The sequence below is a fragment of the Rhamphochromis sp. 'chilingali' genome (genome assembly GCF_963969265.1).
Source record: "Rhamphochromis sp. 'chilingali' genome assembly, chromosome: 11".
NCBI classification, from domain to species: domain Eukaryota; kingdom Metazoa; phylum Chordata; class Actinopteri; order Cichliformes; family Cichlidae; genus Rhamphochromis; species Rhamphochromis sp. 'chilingali'.
The window spans coordinates 12,595,758-12,619,488 of NC_137938.1; the positions used below are offsets into that span (position 1 = coordinate 12,595,758).

A 23,731-nucleotide genomic window follows, 5' to 3' on the forward strand; every position below is an offset into this window, starting at 1 on the left:
TAATAAAAGAAATGTTATCCTTCAGCTATAAAACTTAATTGAAAGAAGTGTAAATGATTTTTTTTGATAACTGTAATTTCTCTTTTTAAAGTCCTCTCAGTAGACTTGTGTTCAGTTTTGTTTTTTCATTTTAATTGAGAAAAGCAAGAGACTATATTTGACAGCAGGCCAAGAGAATATTTTATGAAGTCTCCCAGGGAGCTTTTTTTGATGATTAAATATATTTTTAAGCCTCACCTCTCCTTCCCGTGTCCACGATCGTCCATTCTGGGGATATTTGACCTGGGTCTGTCTCTTCTTCTGGCCTCCATCAGCAAACTTGCACAGCAAAGGCTCTGAGGGAGCTATAGAGTGAGACAAGGACAAACACATTTATAGATTAATCACCTTATAAGTAGGAGAAAGTCAAACTATATGTTTTAGGTTAAATTTAAAAGATTACACTTAAAGTGTTTTATGCTACAGCTTAAATAAACTAAAAGTTAGTTGGTCCTGAAAGCAGCACTTCAGCTCTTAGATTTATCTCAGCCACCCGTAATCCAAACATTTACACAACACTAGTTATCACCCCATCTCTTTTTAGCCCCTTCAACCATGCTTTCAAAACAGCAACGCTGACGTAGGAACAAAGCCACAGGCTAATCAATAGTGCATGGTGTGCGAGGTTCAAACAGCAACCCAAACAGGCATACTTAATACGCTAAATAACTCCACGTAGTTTGACCCATAGGTAACAGACTGCAATTGTAAGTCCTCCAAAGAAAATACTGTCCCTCCCTGGATGAGAGAAAGAAGAAATGTTTGGTTACAAATAAGATTAACTTACAGTGACCTTCCATGTCTAAGTTCACCAAGCTTAAACTGAATATACCCTCAGGGTTTGTGAACAGAAGGAAGTTGTCAGATTGTGAGGATTATCCAAAGAAAAACTAAAACTCTGTGTTTACTATGATTTACTTTAAAGGCATATCTTTAAAAATGGTTAGAAAGCAAGCAGGAGTGGACAGTTACTTCATTTTCTGGGAAATGCTTCAGAAGCCACATGTCTTAACATTAAAACATATTACCATAACATGAACCAGGACACTCAAATAAGATATCTGATGCCTTGTCTATTTAGAGGATAAACAGACGCTAATCTGTTTTATGGCAACTGTGATGCTAGGGCATATTTCTTAGACTTTCCAGCTGCAGTTTAACCAACTGCAGCCAAAAACATGTACCCTTCACAACCAGCATTTTGCTTCACATATTTGACTGATTAAGTAAAGAAATTTGCATGGCTATTTACATTGTAGATTCTCATAGAAGGCATCAAAACTATGAATGAACACATATGGAGTTGCGTAGTAAAAAACAAAAACAAAATTGATTTTAGATTCTTCAAAATATCAATCCTTTGCTTTGATCACTGCATTGCACACTCTTGGACTGTTGTTTCTCTTTACTTGGCTGATTGGTTCTTGCTATAATATGAATTCTAACATTCAAATAGGGCTGACTTCTGCACAACACAACTGATGGTGCCAACCCCATTAAGAAGGCAAGAAATTCCACAAGTGAACCCTGATAAGGCACATCTGAAGTGAAAACCGTTTCAGATGACTACGTCAAAAAAAAGTCATTGAGAGAAGTCCGACAGTTTCTTTGAGGAATCTACAACATAAAACAAATTTAGAGTTATTTATTAAAAATTTTCTTTGCTACATAATTCCATATATCTTGCTTCATGTATTTAATGTCTTTAGTAAGTATCTACAATGTAGAAAGTAGAAAAAAGAAAGAAAGAAAATATTAAATGAGAAGGTGTGTCCAAACTTTTGACTGGTAGTGTATATATTTAAAATATTCCATGATTTAAAAGCCATTAAGCTTGTATTTACCCTAAAGGAGACAAAGATCAAACAAGAAAGACCCGCCAACAAATACAACTGAAGTAAAGTCCTGGCAAAGGGGCAAACCCATTACTGCTGTTCACAGACTCCAAGTATTTTTTTTAACCTTTGTTTAACTAGGAAGTAAAATTGACATTAACGCCATCTTTTTGTGAGACTGTCCAGGACTGACATAGGCAGATTTAACCTGGCATGTTATTTCGTTTTATTCTCTCCCCAGTGGTAACTGAAATGAGCTCACCCACAGAAAATGTATACAAGCAGAGAGGGTTGAACCCAGAGCTCTGGCTCTGAGGCAACAGTGCCCAAGCATTCACTCGTGGCAATAGATTCTTAAAGTCTTAAAAATTTGCATATTATTAATGATTATGTTAATTCATCCAACTAAATCTAGGTAACTGAATGTAATTTTTCCGAACTCTTGAAATATAGCTTTAAATATGTTCTTCGGTTAAATCCATACATACATCAATTTTCTGCTGTTTATACAGGTGCTGCAGAGGCAGAAATTTAAGCAGAGATGCACAGGCTTTTCTCTTCCCAGAAACCTCCCCAAACTCTCCTTGGGGGAAACCGGAGCATTCCCAAGCCAAAGAGATACAATCTCTCCCGCGTATCCTGGCTCAACCCCAGGGCTTCCTCCCAGCTGGACCAGGAGTGGGCACTCCAACCTTTCTGATCGAGTACCACAGCATCACACTTATGCTTATTCTCGTGCTAAGCGCTTCTTATTTGGCGTGAGGTGCTACAGTGCAGTGAGGTATTTGCTTCATAAAGACAACAGAACCATAATAAAAAAAAAAGCAGAAATGAGATCCTAAGACCACCTAACCCAACACAGTCTCCACTTATCGCTGTCCTTAGACAATCTGTTAAAAAAAAATTAATCCAGAAGCACCTTTGACGTGGGCAAAAATCTAAAGGCTAAGGCCAGCCATCTGGCCAGAGTTGTGGGGTACTCCCAAGACCTGGCTCCAGAACGGGGCTCCCAGTACCCAGAGGTTTTCTTCTTTGTAGGGGTCTGGCTCATCACCTAGGCCCAATGTGCCTTAACCTCCTAGGACCTGGCGTCCACATATGTGGACATCACATTTTAAGTTATTTAAGCCAAAATGTTTAATTTTGCTCTACTAGGGCCTGATATCCACTTACGAAGACATTATACTGCTGCTGTTCTATCAAAATTTTAAACGAATATCCTTATATGTGGCTCTCATTTTTCTTAGGAACAAAAATCAGGTAAAAAAAAAAATCTGGTAATTCTTTGTTTTTACATTCATCGGGTCCCAATCAGCCCAAATATCAAAGAGAAATTAAAAATGCATGCCATGGAAGAGTTCGGGTCTTAGGAGGTTAAAAGACTCTACCGAGGGCATATTGCCCTTGAAAGCACTAGGAACTATTCTTCGAGGTTGCATCTCAACTTTATATATGTTGTGTTGGCATACAGAGCAATTTTGTCACTGTCCAAACATTTCCACATGCAACTGTCAATCTGTCACAGCCACCAAGGCAAATGTAATTTCTTTCTAGGATGCAAAAACTCTAAAGTGCTATAATGCTTCAGCAGAGGCAAACTGTTGGGACAAGTCTTCTATTCAGCTGGTAAAGACTACTCTAAACCCTCAAACTGAATAAGTCACATACTTTTATGCACTCTTAACCCCTAACAAGCCGCATACTTTTATGCAATGCCTCTGTTTTTTTATTTTATTTTAATATATCCACAAAGTGAGGTTTTAACTCACTGATGCATCTTTGAAGAGGCTATAAGCTGGCACTCTGAAATTACTGTCAAATAGGATAAAATGGCAAATAAAGTCAAATCAGCATCAATGTGTGTAGTATCGATTTTTTTTTAAAGAAAAGCAAAACAACAACAAAATCCAACTGCAAATTGCAATATCTTGAAGCTGGTACTGACTAACATTATGAATGCCAGAATAAACTATGCAATTATCTTGCCTACTTCAAGAAAAATATTTCTTCATCTAAGTAAAGTGAAAAATGAGAAGAGGTATTCTCAGTGGAGAAAACCATTTAGAGCTTAAAGACTGAGATGAGAGCTCTTTAGAATGCCTGGGGCCATGACGGGCACTCTAAGGGTAATGATATAAAGACGCATTTCCATTTGATTATAACACATTTAGAAGAACTTTTTCATTCAACTATGTTAACTTGATTTTGTCCAACAGGTCACATGGTGTAGCCTTCTGTTGTCATCCTTTGCTTTTCATCTTTCTGAATCAATTCTTGTCTTTTACCCGCTCTGCTTCATGCATTAAATGACCTTTACTTTTACTAAAATCACAGATAGTCACACGGATGCAACAATGGATGGACTGAAGATATTTGGGGGGAAAAGAAAAGTGGAAGACGTCAGTTCACCTACCACATTAAGTTTAAAGTTATTATAATCAATTATGATCAAAAATAGTTAAAAAATATCACATTTATATTTTTGATTAGACATAATAACTAACAAAAATACAATCATAAATTATAAGTTATTTCTTATTAGACACGTGTCCTGTGATTTCTATTTTTTAATGTGAAAAGCTATCTACCATTAACAGTGGCACTCAATTTAAAAATAAAGGCTGCATTTGTTATTTTATTTGTTATTTTTTTCCGCTCACAGCTGTGACAGACAGAAGGCTATGCTATTGATGGCAGATAATTTGTCAAGTTTATATTTGCGATACTTTGTCTGTGTTCTATAAAGACAAGAACATCAGTTGATTGAAAATAATTATACATTAATTATGTGTGTTTTGAAACTTTCTTTTTATTTTCCAGCTTTAGCACAGTTTGTTTTCTGGCACAACAGATGAAAACAAGTTTCTTTTATTGTTAGAATTAGTAATTAAAAAAACAAGTACCTAAACATGAGAATGGAGAATTGTAAAGCTTAGATGTCGTCACCCATAGATGTGACAGCTGGCTGCTAAAGGATGAAAAACAATCTTTTAATCTCAGAGTTTTTCTGGATTGGTTTTTCTTCATTAACGTTCTTGATATTCCTAACAGCAACATCCAGTAAGCAAAGCAGCAACATGACAACAAGATATTCCTGTGAGGCAACTACAGGAGTTGCAGTGACCTTATTTAATTGTGTTTATTTTAAGGCCCTGAAAGCAGCACACATTTTATCCACACAGACTTAAAAATGTAAAACATTTTTTGCTGTCAGCTGTTTATATACCTGATCTTATGAAATGACTCAAACATTAAACACCGGCCAGCTGCTGTGGGCCACCGTTTGCAAATGCATATGCATCAGTAAAGTTAGACCGATTTGGCTGCATCAGTGCTATGGAGCTGCTGCAGGGGTTGAATATATTAATCTGGGGAAACAAATTGGAGAGTTTCAGAAGCAGTTTCTGTTTTTAATAGATTTTTGTTCACTTTTGCCATCTCATTGGATACCTGGAGTTTAACCCTATTAAACCTCAGGTATCAATGATTTCATAATTCTGCCAAACAAACAAACAAAAATAATGAAGAACAAAACTACCATAAAACACAAGTGAGATTTACTGGAACTGTGGAAACTAAGCAAATCCAATTATGTCAAAAGCCTGGATTTATACTTTTATATTTATATTTTGCATTGATTGAAACTGTATGTGCAGTATATACAGGGTGTTTCTGGTAAGAGTCGAGTTTTGCCAGGAGGTAGGCAACACTGTGCCTGGTTAATGTAGCGCAATCCATTGCCATTTCCTGATTACCGGACAGAGAGAGAAACACCAGAAGCAGCACCCAAACTTGGACAAACTGCTTCACACATGAGTATCTATAGATTGACATCTGCTGAACAACTAACAACGTAACAATAAAAAGATCCTAGTTATTTTTTTCCATCATGCTTTTTTAATTAGAAAAAAAATATCCCCATTGCTTCCAGTGGAGAGTCGATTTATGCCAAGCTGCTTGGCTTGTAATTTGCTCGAGGAACTTTTTATGATTTTATGGCTGTGTCAGTGTGTGCCTGCTTGAGTGAAGGAGCACAGAGCCAATGGCGTTCATATCATCCTGTAGACAACTGTTGACAATTTTTACATCTCATTTATTTAAACAAATGCTCGATCCTCTTTGCAACAGTGTCTACAAAATAAGGTGACATGAAACAGAAATGCAAACTTTTACTTTCCGACTTGTTATTTTAACAGGGAATAGAACATATGAATGTCCATCAGCATGTAATGATGCTGGAAGTTGGGAAAACTGCTAAAACTCACTATGCACATAACAAAAACATTACGTGACAATAAGTACAGATGTAAACTGTTCAGTTAAAAGTGGTCAGCATTAAACCACAACTTGGGATAAAATTATTTTCTGATTCTAAAATTCGTATAATTAGAACCTGCAAAACAAAGCAATCACAAAACTGCGACATGGGTAACTTGCAACTGGTGGGTTGCACAAAAGGTATATAAGGCAAAAAGCATTTTGCTTCCCAATAAAAACAAATAAATAATAAATAAAATAAACCCAAAGTTCACCAAAACTATTAGGTCCACACCAACTCTGATCAGAACAATAAAGGGTGAGTTGTTAACATGTGTGACGTAGGTCACTGCTTATTAGGAGAAAAACAGCAAGCATGTCTTTAGAAATGTTATAGTTTGGGGTTGCTTTGCTGCCCGCGGAACCGCATAAATTGCTGTCACTGACATGCATATCACAGAGTACTTGAAGATAATGTTAGACTATCTGTCTGACAATTGATATCAAACCAAAAGTGGCCCTTTCAATAGCATAACGATCCTACGAACAGCTCAAACAGATAAAACGTAAGGTTGTGAAAAGGCATTCTCCAAGCATGGACTTTAAATAGAAATGTTACATGGAGGTTCAAAATAAGCAGTACGTACAAGAAAAATCTCAAATATTTCACAGCTGAAGGAATTTCAGAAAGCTTCTGCCTGAGCAAATGGCTACAACAAAATATTATTAATCTCATAAAGGGGGCAATAATGGCTTATGAGGGCCATGGGATACTTACTGTTCCACAAGAGAATATTCATTTAGTGTAAGTTATTAAAAAAGGCTGTCCATGGATGTACTGATGTATTTTTTTTTTTTTTTAATACGGTAAGCACAAATTTGTAAAACTGGTCTTGCAAACCAGAATTTCAATGGAGCACCAAGTTTAAAAGATTGATTTACCTCCAAATAGATAGCCAGTGACAATGTCTTACCTCCAAAATATTAAATGGGTCTCTTATCATTTCTAATCTGTAAGTGATTGTGGTAAGACACACACAGCAAATATAGGAAAATTAATGACTTACTGCCCCTACCAGTACTTGTGTGTAGCACTAGAATATACAATATAAAAAAGCAAAAGAAATGTAAATCACTGCATTATCAACACACTATATAAAAAAAAAAATTCAAGAAAAATATGAAATTGTAATATTGTAATGTACTAGTTTCAGGAGACGCCTGAATGAGCAGAATTATGATATCATGCATTTCTCCTGGGGAGGAAAAAATATGCACAATACACTTTGCAAATCATTTTATATTCATTCATGAGCACAACGTGACAAGTCATAAATAGTGAAGATGATAATGACAACAATGAATGTTATTTATTCCAGGGAGGTGAATCTAGCCGCCACTCAGTCAGGGGTCAACAAGTGCAATACATCAAGAGACAAGATTACCTGTAGGAAAAGCAAATAAAAGTGGTGCACCGCATTAATTATTCAGCTTGCTTTCACAGCTTCGTTTCCACAATCTGTTGTATTTCACAAGGGTGCTTTAAAAGAAAGGAGGACACTTTTAATTGCTAGTTTGACCCCTAATGTTCGTACTCCTCGCTCTATAAGACACAATGTGATGAATTTATGATGAATTTGGGTACAGCTGTGTCAGATCCTTTTGGGCATATCAAATTACCCAACGCTGTCATAAACAAATGCTTGGATATTTGGTTTAGATTGTTATCTTATTTATTTATTTATTTTTAACAGGACATGGGGGTGATGCAATAAAATGCAATTCTAATCCATTGACAAGAAAAAAATGTAATTGCTGAATTCAGGAGTAACTTGAAGCCCCTTAACCAAAACAACATTCTTTTTTCTTAAGGCTTTTTTCCTTGTAAGCATAGAGCAGGCAGATAGGAGAAATATAGTTTTGTATGAGAACTCTCAGCTCAATTTCTTAGGTTTCAGGGGGAGGCATGAATGACTTTAATTAGAATCTGTGTAGGAGCTTGCCCCAGCAATTTAAGAAACCACTGAGAAAAATCCCTTGTAGCTAGTTAGTAGAGCTATCATTTAAATAACTACATGGTCAAATCCCTCCCTTATACTGTTACTACTACTAACAATAGTAATCAATTCATTTTCTTAGGTTTATAAATTCAGGATTGCAGTGTAGCTGAAGCTGAGCTGTGAGCCGAGAGAAGGCACCGGACAGGTCACCAGACTTTGGAAGTATTACACTTCTGAGAGACAATGGGACGGACACACACACACACACACACACACACACACACACACACACACACAAATATCTTTGGACTGTAGGAGGGAGCCAGATAACCTGGAAGAAACCCAACCATGTAAACTCCATAAAGAAAGGTCACAGCTGGCTAGTGGATTCGATCCCAGTACTTTCTTGGTTGGAGGCATATATTTTTACTGTCCATCTTACGGGTTAAACTACACTACATGTTCATACTCGTCCATTGAAACTATGAAGCTCTCTGCACACAGTTTTTTTGTTGCTAATCTTGATGGCAGCTGTGGTGGTTTGAAGCACCTCAGCACTTGGTGATCGTGTAACTCTACGTGGTGTGCCACTTTATGGCTAAGCTACTGTAGGTCCTAAACACTTTAACATAGCACTCACACCACTTAAAATTGATTATGCAATAAGAGAAGAAATGTCACAATTTTATTGCAACAGTGCCATCCTCTTTCAGCACCACACTTATATTCAGTGACCCATTCTTTCAAAAATGCTTGTAAAAGCAGACTGCACTGGTAGGGGTTTGAGTCTGTAACCATGTGAAAGCAACTGAATTAAGAGCTAAAGCCCATTACTTTTATCCATACAGTGTACTATCAGTAAAAAAGTCATAGATCTTTTTCTTTCAAAGAGTTTTTACTATGAGCAGCATATCTGAGCAAAGTCAGTCTGTGAAAACTTGTGTATATATATTCTTTCTCTAAACTGCCCCCCTGAAGTAGCTTTTGGATGAAATCATATGTTCTTAAGGATTATTTTGTGGAGGCATTCACAGAGTGAAGCTGCACAGAATGTTAAAACTGTTTTACAAATTACACCTTTGTTTAATTTCTTTTTAATTCAAGTATTTCAAATTACTCTCTGCAAACAGGGTTATCATTTAAACTACATAATTATACTAGGCCTGATCCTTTTATTGCAGAGAAGACCACAGGACCTCAGTCCTTTCACTAAAAAGCTTGAATTCTTAGTGTTACTATCTGGACTTCACTTTGAGTTGGTTTTTAACTGCAACTGGCTATTTTGTATGTGCAAAAAAAAAAAATCTTTTAAACTGCAAGACAAGAGTTGTGTGTTATTTTGAACAAAACTAACAAATTATTTGATTTGTCAACTTTTAGGGTTTTTACATTTATCCTTTGTTTTTGCTTTATTGTCATTCTTAGGTGATTCTCACCTGCATCCTTCTGAACAATGTGCAAACTAAACTACTCAACAACCAAAACTAAAAGGACCCAGCCACCCACACACTGAGCTACTATGATTTGTGTGTTGTTGTGTCAGTGTGTGTTTGTTTTACTAGAACTCAGTGTTACTAAGCAAGTACCTGCCAAGAGCTACATGATAAGGGAAAGTAATTACAGGGGAAAGAGAAACATTACAGTGGTCAGAAGATACAAGTGCCTGTTCTCACACACACACACACACACACCGGGGATTTATTTGTACTCATTAGTTAAGACTTGCAGCAGCAATCACCGTGCAATTGTTTGACTACAGTTTTCTTCTGTTAAATACAACCATTGCAACATGTTATCCATCCAATGCAAAAACACGACTAAAGGAAAAAAATGGCAACAATATCAGAAACATATAGTGCATGAATAAAAATAAAAATAATTGCCTCCTAAACCTAATAACATAAGTCTTTCACATCACTGTATAGGCCAACTCTTCTGTGCAGAATTGTTTGAATTCAGCCACAGTGAAAAGTTTGAGTATGAACTGCCTGTTTAAGTTCGTGCCACAGCATCTCAGTAAGATTTAAGTCCAGCCTGAATGTGCATGTCTGATTGTGTCTGTATTTAGGTGAATGCAGTGGGGTTGAGAAAAAAAAAGTATTTTATTGATCTGAAATAAAGTTTGCAATCTGTGGCATTTTATGTTCAGCCAACAGGACTTGTTCATAGGTAAAAAGGTGGGTGGCTTGTACTGTGAACAGTGAATCACATACTGTTACCAGTTGCTGAAGCTGTGGGATATTGCAAACTGCGGTAGGGCACTAAAGAAACTGTTCAAACTCCAGCAGGGCAAACATACATTTATTTCAGCTCTAGCTAGAGGGACACATGGGAAGAAAAAGGAGGGAAAGAAAAGTATGAGGAAGGATGAAAGGTTATTCTCGATATACCTGGTTAGGTGCAGAAAATTATATTGATCTTAGCTTTGATGCTTCTAAGCCACGCATCAGTCTTTAGACAAGTAGAAAGACTTGGCTTATGAAGACAATAAGGGGTCTATCATATGAGTGGGAACAAATCCTTCAAATGGGAAAAAAGTTATTTAAAATAAAATCCAATCCATTAGCAAATATAGGAAGTCGCTCAGTTGGAAAATGGGATCCAGTCCCCAAATGTGGCTAAATGAAGAATCCACGAGAGGCTGAAATAAGTATGTATTTGTAACACTGTTACCAAATTGCAAAAAACAGCCAGGTAGGTCAAACAAGGTAGGCAAAAAAGTAAAGGAGGGTTAAATAAATGTTCAATAACACAAACAACCAAATGGAGTCAAAATGAAAGGAGAAAAAAAAAAAAAAGAATAAAAAGGGATGTTAACTCCACTGTCATACACATTAACAGACATAGGGAACAAAATGTGAACGTATTCAACTTACTAATATGAAACAGCCTTTTAGTCACATAAGAATAAAATGTATTGAGGCTGAGATGTATTTAATGAGGCATTATGCAAAGATGGAAGCAAATATTTTGCAAATATCAGAACCTGATGGCATCATTGTTATTTGGTCTCAGTTTCAAAAGCAGCACATTTTTATACCCATACTTGTGTCTGAGTGTTAAACAGTGCCTTGAAAAAAAACCATATGTAAGATTACAAGTCTCACAGTGCAATACTTCCACACAATCTTTTTCTCAGTAAAGCATCATTCAGTTTTTCCTCTATTATCAGGAACATCAAATAAAACTCAGTTTCCATTTATGAAAGCATTGAGCCGCTTCACCAGTGAATAGGGACTTAATGCCTCATGATCTTACGAGACATTTAAGGCTCCATGCATTTTTAAAGCTCTCTGATTATTATAAAAACTACTGAATGATAACATGCTAACTCAGATTTGGATTTGGTTCATTCTTGTCCCGTTTGCCTTATCATTACGGGAAGGCAGGACAAATAGAGCTATTAAAACTACAACAGTATACGCCATATCAAACAGTGCAAGAGGAAGACACACAGTGAAAGATGAGATAAGGAGAAAAAAAAAAGGGGGGGGGGGGGGGGGGGGGTGACCACTGAGTGAACAAGAAATGTCACTGGACCAGTACAAATAGTGAGCGATTAGGATGTGAATAGTGTGTTGAGAGAGGAAAGACTTCCACCGCTGAAACCAAAGGAAACAGTGTTTGAAGTCAACATTGAAATGGTCTTCAGATTTCTTTACATTTATTTTTATTTAAATAAGCACTGATTTTAAATTTGTCAACATTTATTAAAGTTTAATCATGTCAAGCTTTAATATAAAGGGATAAGGAAGAAGAAGTAGAAACAGAATTATGTTTTCACCTCACAGTATGGGGACATAACATTATCAAATGTTAACACAGAGCAAACACCTACTGTCTGCACTTAATTTACATCTTAGATGAGAATCTCAAATTTGTGGCTGATGATTAGGGGTAAAGATGTTTACAACTTAAATACCTAAGGAATCTAATCTGTGAAGCAGAGATATAATTTAAGTAATTTAAAAAAAATTCACCTGCAAGCCACTTTGCAAACCACATCCACCTTTCATGCCATGGCAGTCATATCAGTGTCATATCAGATGCCTGCTGTGCTTCTGATATTCTGTGCTGTGTCTTAATGGTGTGGTTCCCTACTGCACAATAACTGGGAGAGATCCTTGAGATCAACCACAAGTTTCAAACCAAGGATCCTCTTCCTGTGAGGTGATAGTGCTAAACACTACATCCCTGTGTGTTCTCTGGTAAAATAGCAATGAACATCTTTTTGATCTGCAAACCCAGACTCTTTGAAATTCTAAATGAAATGTAAATAGAGCGAGACCAAAGTATAAACAAAAAAAAATAGGAGTCAAAAATCTATAAACTTTATGGTAAAACGGGCTAACAGAAGTCCTGGTCATGTGATCAATGTAAGCATTCATTCTGAAGCTTAAGAGTTAAATATTACTGTTGGCTGTGTGTAAGAAGCAGAGACTGTGGTATGAATCAGAGAAATACAGGCAAAAATCCACAAACATCCTCGTTCAGTGACATGCATGCATATTGTTGACTACACTGCACCAGCATAGATGCTTTAACCTTTGATAACATTTTTTAAGGCAACAAGTATAAGTAATAAGCAGACAAACAACAAAACAAAGTACAAAAGCCTGTCATAATGTCACAGCAGCATCTTTGGAAATGTTACAGACTGTCAGTGACACAGAACATAAATCTACAAAACCTGGCTCTGGAGAGACACTTTGTTCTTAAGTATTAAACGAATAAGCACAGTATGTGTGTCAAAGTCTTTTGTGGAGGAGTACACAGGCGGACGGGTTCTCCCAATTTCAGCGGTGTGGGAGTGCAGTAAAATTTAAGCATTCTGTACACATCCAAACACATGTGCGCACACACAGACAACAGATGTATAAAATGAGTAAACGGAGTAGATAACCCCGGCAACAACAAGCAATACACTCTTTCAGCGTAGAGGTCAGTGACTTGGTGGACTTAGCAACTGTATTTGAATGCAAGACTTGCACTGTAAACTAAGAGCTGACTATGAACTCAAAGTGTACAATCACCTTGTAAAAGCTGATACGTTCCACTGCAGTATTCACTTTCCTTCTTGTCTTGGTGCTTTACTGCTTCGGAATTGCACTCATTTTTATGAGTAAACAGGACTTTCTCACAATTTTACATACTTTAAAAATATTAATTTAATATTGGATAAAACTGTATGAATAATACTTTTTAAAAAGATTTGTTAAATTGACCTATGATTGTTGATCACACATGTGATATTCATCATGTTGACCTACAGCGAATCAAAAATTATAATATCACCTAAGAGATATTGGCTAGTATGTATTTGATGTGATTAGAGTGACAAGGTATACACCCACTTTCTTCTCCCTAAAGAACCTTTTTTTTTTTTTTTTGACTCTTACAGATATGTTGTTGACTTACAGAGCTATCCAGCAGTGGACCAAGACGTTACACATTCACCAACAGGGGACTGCTGAGCAAGCAGAGGACATCTTCTCCTTTCCTTCTTCAACATGCCATAAATCACACTAAAAATCACGCTGAAACCCTCTGGTGACGTTTTAATTTTGGCCAGGAGGAGACCGGCAGGTGTGTGAATGTTAAAGAGTATGCACAGCAGTGCCTCTGCAGGCTGGAGAAGCTGGATTTTAATGACCCGCTCATACACATTGTTTATTTGTAGATATTTTGTTTGAATGAGTATCTGCCCCAGGGAGGCTATGAGACCCCAGAGCTGATATTTAACATTTTTGCTTACTAAGGGGAGACAGATTTTTTATGCACGGTTAGATATTATCTTTTGTAACAAAATATAAAGGATCAACTTCAGTCTATGGCTCAACTAATATTAAAATAAATGAGCAACACAGAATACAGACAAAAAATGAAGTCTTAAAATAAAAATAAAAAATGACAAGGAAAAGAAACTCAGGAGCAAAAAAACCCAGAACAGACGTACTGACAGAACAGACGTACTGACAGAAAAATTCTAACATACATTCACAGCTCATCAAGGAAAGAACTTAAAAGAAGTCAATTCAATTCATCCAAAAATTGTCTAAATTGAGGCTAAAAACTTGGTGAACTTTATAGTAACACTGCATAAGAGAGAAATATAAGCATAGTTCCTGCTGAAGTTAGCAATGCACTTAAGTTCAGTCCCAACCAATCGACTTAAAGCTGCTTTAAAAAAAAAAGTAAAACTAAGTTGTGGGCTGCACACGCACCTGAAAATATTACAGTTTTAAGACTGACTACAGACTTGCGTGTTATACTGGATTAGTAATATGAGCAGCTCCTTTCACTTTGTGCATGATAATTTTATCCATAGTTAGCATGAAAATGCTTCATGTTACTCAAATATGCATCAATACACACTGAAGTATCATTAAATATATTGCAATTTGTCACATTAACTGTGGGCAAAAGTTAATAAATGTATAAATTATTAACATAATAATCCGTTGTGGGATTCCTCTTTGCAGCTTTGATTAAATGGACCGAGGCAACAATCTATAACTGTGATTACTTTGACAGCATATAATCTGAAAAAAGTGTTCTCAGCTTTGCCATGGAAACCAACTTGCAAAGTCTTGTGATTTTCACTGTATTAATTATTCTTATACGAAGAGCTGTGATGTTATTTTTCTGTCAAAGACGGACAGAGGCTGCAGACAGAAGGGGGAATGGATACATCTTTAATTTGCTATAAAATTACACAACTATACCACACAATACACAGTGCATGTGTGTGCCGTACTGCCAGAGTACAAATCCCTCTGTCTTTGAATTCCCTTTAGTACACCATACCTTATCTTTCTGTATCTTAATCTTGTCTCTGAGCTTTTTTCCCTTCAAATACCGTGACATCCTCAGTCAAATCCTGATCATTTTCTTTCTCCTCTTTTTTCATGTCACCTATACATCTACTGATATCCCTCCACCCCACCCTTTTCAAATGTCTTCAGCTCAGAGTTAAAAAGGCATCAAGTTTTTGCTGTTTATTGAGGGAAAATGTGGAGACAGATTGTTTGCCTTGGGAGCTGCTTGTCTGATGTTTGTACATGTGCCTCATTGCGTGTGTGCCTCAGTCTGCATCTTGTTCAGAGAAAGAATTAATCACTCACATCTTCCTGCTAAATAAGCTCAAGGAAGTTCAACGAGTGGGGGAGAAAAAAACATGAGAGAGAGAAGATAATTAGAGAAGATTTATCAGTTGCATTGACCGTGAGTTGGATGTAGACTGACATTGTAATACCAAAAGGTGCATACAGCTATAGCATGACTGCAACTGATAAAACCTGCCATAAATTCATGAAAAACTGCTGAAAACTTCGAACTCCATAACGCTGACTTTGATTAAATAAATGTGACCACACAACTTTGTCAGCTTTCTGACACAGTTCTTTTCTCGACAATACACATTGAAATTTTATCAAAGATGGATAACGTTCAGAGTCTACGGGCAGGATTTGTAATCTCAGTCTCAGAATGACACCTACCAGTCATGCCTGGAGGGGTTTTCAAAAATTTCCCATTGAAATTTTGAATCACCACATCACACTTCTCTGTTGACTCCATCCTGGGATGAAGAAAAATAAGAGGAGGAACTTTAGGACAATTGCTACAAAATACAGAAGCTACAATTCTGCTTAGTTCAACATGCACAAAAGGTACTGAGGTTCTTTAAAAGTAATCCATCCAGATATAAGGGCAGTCTTGTAAGTGCCTTCTGGTTTATGCATCTTGGTTATCTATGAATGCCTGAGAAAAAGGCCTTAGGTAGGACTGTGCATGTCTGTGTGTTTGTGTGTCTGTTTTCTATGGGGTTTCCTCTCCTTTGTCCCAGTTTAAAAGCTCCATTCAGTCTGATCTGTTGTGTGTCATGTCCTCTTTGTCTGCCCCTATTCAGCTCTGCTCACCCAATCACAGCTCAATGACTAATTGCCTGCTTGGCAAGCAAAAGCCAGTGTGTCAGTCTCTGTGTGTGTGGAGAACAGCAAAACGGTGACGGTGACTGAAGAGTTAGAGGCTGTGTGTGTGTTCGGGATGGGAACACGCATGACTGTGTGGGTCGTGGGTTTTGTTCATGTAGCCAGTGACCCTGAATGTAGCCGACTTCATTCTAATCACTGACACACTCTAGGATGCAACTGAGAAGGCCCCCCCCTCCGTATACACATACATTCAAAGTGGATCTGTACAGCTAAAATACCTTCAGCTGCAAATGGAAACGAATCAGCTCGGGATCACATTGTAATTATCTTAAAGAATGTGGATTATAGTAATTATATTAACATTTTTTTTTATTATGTGCCTAATATGTAATTATAGCAATCAGAATAAACATATGGTCGATAATTCACAAGTTATTTTTTTCCCCTCAGTGATCTTTAAGGCAGTGCAGTAATATCTAATATTTAAAAAAATTAAATAAAATCAAAGCTAGTAGCGGAAAGCATAATCTCAGTAACTCAAGAATCCCAAGTATCCTGCGGTACCTGGCAAAGCCAACTCCTCTGCTAAGGCCATTGGCATCCCTCAGTATCCGCGTGGAAATGACGTGACCAAAAGGCTTCAGCATGTTCTCCAACTCCTGCTCATCCATCGACACAGGCAGGTTAGATATGTAAAGATTGGTGGGGTCCTGCTCCTGTTGCTGTGAAGAGAGAGGGGTAGAGGGTGAACAATCAGTGTCAATTCAAACCAGGAAAGAGCAGATGCATCTGTTTATGCAATGTGTAAAGGACTTGAGCCACCTCTCGTTTCGTCATATTTTGCTTCCAAGGAGGCAGATGTACTTGTCGTTTTTTAAAGTGGTTTTGAGCAACGAGGCTTTCTTGAGGGTCTTTCAAAGTTTCAAAAGTGGACAGTGGCTGTTTTTTCACAAATTTTCAGTCCAGTCCTTGTACTTCACCTTTTCTTAGGAATGTTTTTTAAGCCACTTAAAAATGACATGAATGTTCAAGCATAAAGGAATCAAACTAAACAAGTGAGCCAGTGTTGTGCCTTCTGTCTACATCTAACAGGCAACTTGGCAAACAACCACTTTTAAATTTGTATGTTTAGGCACTTATCTGGTAGCAGCCTGCTGCAATAAACATGGTGGTACCCTCTGATTAGTGGAGTATATGAAAAATTGTAACAGTTTGAAGGGCATAAAACTGTATTTTGTACCAACAAGGTGATTCCCAAAGAGCTATTACATGCAAATTTATCATCTATTAGCATGGTGTGCAATGTGTGCTCCCAAAAAAAAAAAAAAGTATCTGAGGAAACTGGACAATTGGAGGAAGTCATGTCCTTAAGAAATAGAAACAAAATTCAGGACCTTCAGGTAATCCATCTACTGTTCACAGAGGACTCATCAGAAATGGTGTCAGTGCAAGGAGCCATTTTTAAAGAAGGGAAACGAAGAGAAAAATCTGAGGTGTGCCAAATCATCACTCCACTGGACAGAAAGTCAGTAACAGGCCGCATGTCGTCAGTATGTTCAGAGGTGTACAACGGTGAGTGTCTCCATTCCAGCTAGTGGTGTCGACGGCTTGTTGAAAGTAATGGAATTATGAACACAGAAAGGTACGGCCAGATTTTGATACAGTACCATCCCGAAATTGGCTGTGGCTTCAGTTTTAGCATAACAATGATCTCAAACTTACTGCCAGTGCAGCAAGTTCAGATTTAAACACACACACACGCACACACACACACTATCAGTCATGGATTGGCCTCTGCAGAGCCATACCAAATATTAACTTTCAAGCTTGTCACAATTTTGTCTTCTGTTTACAGATTTCAGTAAATCCCTACACCTGTTTCCTATTTTCCTCAGAAAATATGAAATGAGAGGTGACTCAGGACTTAACTCTTAATTCTCTCAAACTTAAGCCAGTAAAATGGCTGCTCATCAATAGAGAAAATGGGTAAAATATTATGTTACAGGAAAATAACCATTTCATCTATTCATTCATAATAATTTAGCTTCTTAAAATGTGTTACAAATATAAAGTGATGGAAATGGAAAATAGACGTTGACTTAACACTGCGTTTTGTGTAAAAGGTTCAGAAGCTGACTATTTTGCTTCCCCCAAATCTGGTTTTCCAGCAATAAATGCATTAAATGTTAAGCTGTTTGTTTCCATGTTTATGACTGAACACTCCACTGCAACATATCTGTGAATTTAACTCTAGAAGAAGCATATCTTTGCAAACGGGAATAAAAATTTCATTGAAAAGGCAGAACATTCACTTCATGCTCAGACCCCAGAAGCAATAAGGAAACCCCCTCCAGATTCATAAATGTTAACAGAGATGTATTAAATTTTTCCAGGGGAATGAAGGAACCTCCTCCTTATGTGCTTCTCAGTTAGTTATACTAGTATACTTCAATTATTTTTTGCTCTGCTTGGCAGCGCTCCACTGAAATGATCCTCCGCAGGAGACCAAAGCCTGTGTGTGTGGTGCTTACAAATTAAAATAGCATTGAATCTAGAAAATGGTCTGACAGAGTGGTATTTTTTTTTTTTAAACAAAGGATTAAGTACAATACATGCACGGTCCATAACAACATGATTTCAATCTATTACTTCCGTATTTCATGAATATTATTAGACATTCCCCAAGAGTTTCTGTTGATGCTGTAAATGGTTCTGTGATGTTTCATAACTCACAACTGCTGTAATCTAATGCTTATGCAATGCTTATGTACATATCCACTTTAAGCTTGGTAATATCTTACAAATCATGAGGGCAGATTTGACTCATGACCACTATAAAACCTACAATTTCTGTTCTTGGCTTTTTCTAAACTAAAATGCATTTTGACACAATCAGCAAGGATAAGTGTCTCCAGAGTCTACAAGACATTTCATAACATAAATAGTGTCACTACTCATTTATATGTAACAATTCTGCTGTTATAATGCAAAAATAATTCAGTGTGTAGCATGTAACATGCTGTAATTCAACACAATTTTATCTCTGAAGCAACAGTTCACAGCAATAATATTCGTCTTAAGGTGCTTTATAATGTAAAGGTAAAGATCCTACAATATAAACATTGGCATATACTGTAAACACATGGTGAGTAAAAACAGAAGTCCAGCAAGTTCATCAAGTAAAGATGGAGTTTGTCTCCCAAACCCTAATAGCTGAATGTTAGGGTAAGTTCTAAGAACCACAATTAGGCCTGTGGCCCAACAGTGAACATGGTACTAGGAGGTCTTTGAGACAGGATGGGGCATGACCATTCAGGCCTTGTAGGTGAAAGTAAATATTTTAAATTCAATTCTGGATTTAAACAGGGAACCAGCCCCTAGCCCTGCGACCTGTCCAGCGGTGTGCCCTGCTTCTCGACCTATGATAGCTGGGATAGGCTCCACATCCACGATAGGCAGTCATGGCTATGGTTAATGTTTGTGTTGAAGGACACAAGCTTGACAAAAATAATTAGAAAGTAAAAACAGAAAACTAAACATGTCCATGCCTGGAGTTTAATTGATTTTTGTAATCTGGCTTTACACTGTAGAGCGATAATTATATCACCTGAACTGAAGTGTTTTCTAATCATTGTACATAAGGGAAGCATAAGGTGAAAAGCATCAGTCCCAGCTTTAACAAAAGTACAAATCAAAGCTTTGCATTTGCTTAAGTGTTGTGTTCTAGTATCTGTAGTGAAATAATGCAACTAACTATACTAAATGTTTCACTCAGCTCAAGCAGGACAAACACTGTCGGAGACCGCGACAAGATCATTAGTAACAGTCATTAGTGCTGTTTCTGTGTTACAGTGTACAACAAACCTGACTAAGAGTCTTCAAAGTGACCATTCCTCTGCAAATTACTGAAAAATCTGGAGAGCAAGTTAATAATGGCTATGATTATAACCTATAAAGACCAATTACAAATAAAGCTTTATTATACAGCAAAGAAAACCAACATTGCTCTTTGCAAAAATAATTACTACTTATTTTTCTTATTTGACTAAATAATTGCCATCTACTGAATCAAGCAGCCATTTAACATTTAAGTTCTGTCAGTCTGAAAATCATGTACGGTGCTACAGTAGAGTGTTACAACTTATGTCTAAAAATGTATCGTTTCATGCATCAGTTAAAACACTCGACTCCAGGTACGCGACGGCCAGCTGGAAACACTTCACGCAAGTCGAGCTGCCCGAGATTCACAGAATTTACAGTAAATGTTACATTTTTGTGATTTATATCGTTATCGGGACGATAGAATTCTTATATCGGGATATGAGATTTTGGTCATATCGCACAGCCCAGGCCAGTGAACACTCTTTCAAGGATGAGGAAGTACACATCTTGGACAGGGAGGAAAGCTGGTTTGAGCGTGGAGTCAAGGAGGCCATTTACGTACCTAAGGGTACATCTTTTGCCATCTTATAATGCTGTGATTGCAGCCATTCCCCAAATCTGTGAATGGTATTCATGGCCATTGATCAGTGGTCTTTGATCAGTGGGTTTTGGTCAGTGGTTGTTGATCAATGGTCATGAGAATTTGCATAATTAAGATTAAGGAACTGACCTCCCAGCCCATTGTTCCCTCAGTGGACTGGTTTCAGTCATTATGCAAATGTACTGTTTATAAGATTGGGGAAACCTGCTGTCAGCTGAGACTGAAGAAGTCACTTGGATGAGTGACGAAACGTTTCTCCCACAAAACGCTACGTCCAGATGAACAGAATCATCTTTTTGGAGATAAACGACGTTTTTATATCGTCATCCGATATATATCATTATATCGAACAGCCCTATCACCAAGGGGTCCTCCTTGTTTGAAAGAGACCAATGAATATAGCCCAAAAAAAGTCTGTTTCTATGTCCATACGGCCACCTGACCGTAGTTTTAAGACAGACTTGAAACACTGTGATCTCATCATGAAAACATTTTAATAAGGTCTGTCTTGAAAAGCAGAGAAACTACAATTTACACAGGTCTGAAGCGAGCACAAGACTTTGATGATTTCAGTGATGTAACTCTTTCAGGGAGATGACTCTGAAAGCAATGACAGATACTACAGCTGTAAAATTCTGCAGCTTTGATGTTGCTTCTTTCGTCTGTCACTGCTTTTATAAATGGGAGCGCACAGAAACATGCACGCAAATGTAAAGGAGTATGTCCAAAGTCAGAGGCTCTGTGTGGGAAGACAATTGTGTCATCTTACATTGGACACTCAGCCAAAGGAAAACCCTTGCTGATGGAGAGATATATTCAGATGTTAGAAAGAAAGGTAAAATATTTCAGACTTCTTCACTGAACTCGTTCTGCTGATTCTGAGTCACTGATTGCATAGATTGCTTCGGTCACAGTCTGCCAAGCTTGGGTCTCCCACTTTCCAAGCATCTCTGGTGCATGCAAAGAAAAGACTTCAGTGGATGAAGAAAACATTTAGATTTAAAGACAGGCTCATCAGGTAGCTCTTTTATTGCATAAACACAAAGGTATTCACACACAAACACATGTACACACACCCAAACTGCTGATCTCTAAACCTTGGGGAGCCAGTGGCTATGATGTGCTGTGAGCATGGTTTGGGTCTACTGCAGAGAAATACGAAACTATTCTGAGACAGAATTGTTCTGAGAAATCTTCTTTACCAAGGTCACCATGAAGGCATACAATTCACATATTTTTCACATAATTTTCATGCCGATTAAACCATTCAATGACCCTTTGAGCCCCATCCTAGAAGAGACAATTTCAGTCATGAAAGAAATCTAAAACATATGATAACGGTGGTCACTAAAGCAAGTTTGTATTGATTTGCATCTACCTTCCCCCCACCCTTTTCTTGATGATGGTGGTGGGACGGTTCCCAAACCATTCCAAAGAAATTCCTTCTATAGCATAACAGAGCCACTGGGTCCACTTACTGTGGAGTGGCACAGTTTCCATTTTTCTTTCCTGTAATTTGTCACAGACACTGGAAGCACAGTAAGGACAGGGGTTGATGTCTTCATGCCCATTATAAAGAAAAAGAATGAGTATGTTAATGCGGGCACCTGAGTTTTAAAGTGGTTAAAAATGTTATCGCCACACAAAGATGATCTCAAGGATCTTTTATTATGATTCAAACAAACAAACATGTGTGTCTGACGATACCGTGAGTTTACTAGTAATGAAAATAACACAGAAAAATCAATTTTTGCTTCAACACAGAGCTTTGATTTTGAAGAAATAATCTACCAATAATACTGGCAGGCCAATATTGTTGGGTGATATTAGCTATTAGCCAAAATATTGGTGTGTGCATTTATAACAGGCAATAGATGAAAATTTAATAAAGATCAAATAGACATGAAAAAAAAATATCCTCAAACATTTTATGTTGATGTTGCATAGTTTGTCCACCAGAAGGCACTCTGCAACTTCCCTTTTGGAATGCCATTTATGCAACCAAAGCTAATCCAATCAGAGTTCGGCAGAGCATAAATCATTAAATAAATAACTACACATAACTGAGAAATCTGGTCATGTTTCCTTTGTCTGAAAGGAAAAAAAATTGGCTAATATATCAGATTTCCAGATTTTTAAATCATCTAATATCGGTATCACATCGATCTTAAAAATCCTACATCAGCCAGGCTCTATTATTATTTGTCAACCAAAGCCTTAATATAACATGTCCAGTGGATTTATATAGCTATGTGAAAAATTGTTACAATGCACAACCAGTTTTAAGGCTCTCTAAACTGTAAAAACCCAAGAGAAGATTCAGCAGTGAAACACTCCAAAGCTAATAAGGGAGAAAGCTGCAAAACTATCGCTGCACATCCAAGTTACAGGAAACCACTAGAGAAATCGCAGAGGAAACTAAAACACAGCAATTAGACTGTTGAAAGTCTGAATTTCTGTCATTCAAACAAATAAGCTGCAGAGTCTATGCTGTGCATTACTCTTACTGTGGTACCACTGACAGAATCCCTCTCCTGCTGTTTGCAAACCACTAAAAGATTAAATGTTAAACCAGAAAATTTCCTAACCCTGTGGTCAGTTTGGTCATCATGTGTCTTATACAGTATCTTTCAGCAGTTCGCCAATTTCAGAAAAAAAAACTGGGTCAGCTGTTTAGGCACACATTTTCCATATAGTTTGTAATTTCTCTAACAAGGGGAATGAATGCAGAAAAAACAAGGTGGAAGTCATAACCTCACTACTATTCTTCTAAATTTATGTCTTTCGTGCCTAAAAATTTTAGGCTCTCTTTCCATCATTCTTATTGGCTCCATCGGGGGAAATCTCGTGGAAGATGAGCATGAAAATCAATGGGGGCAATGTAATGTTTTACTGTCACAATTTAAATTTTACTACAATACCTCCTTTCAAAACAGATTTCTGCACAACCTGTGCATTTGCACTGCAAGTGGGATATGAGCTAAGGTGCTCTGGAGCACCCACACGTGAATGAACTCTACTTGACTTTGCTTAAAGTTGCTGTTTGCACAAAGTTACTTCACAGTGATCTCTCACTCTGCATGTTGCAAATGACTCACTTCTCTCTTCCTCTGTCCCCACGTCATTCTCTATGTCTCACTCGCTCTCTCTCGTTGTAACATCTGTCGCAAGCTGGAAGCTGCT

At 37.4% G+C, this 23,731-nt stretch overlaps 1 protein-coding gene across 7 annotated transcripts in view; it reads right to left on the reverse strand.

Moving 5' to 3' along the window:
* LOC308406293 (RNA-binding motif, single-stranded-interacting protein 3-like) overlaps window positions 1-23,731 on the reverse strand; it is a 164,353-nt gene that overhangs the window by 18,904 nt on the left and 121,718 nt on the right. For all 7 annotated transcript variants that reach the window (XM_080897216.1, XM_080897214.1, XM_080897215.1 and 4 more), the window contains 3 exons: window positions 16,630-16,787; window positions 15,631-15,710; window positions 238-344 (listed from right to left, as the gene is read on the reverse strand). In XM_080897216.1, coding sequence (XP_080753342.1) covers window positions 238-344; window positions 15,631-15,710; window positions 16,630-16,787 — 345 coding nt within the window. The remainder of the gene's footprint in view (window positions 1-237; window positions 345-15,630; window positions 15,711-16,629; window positions 16,788-23,731) is intronic.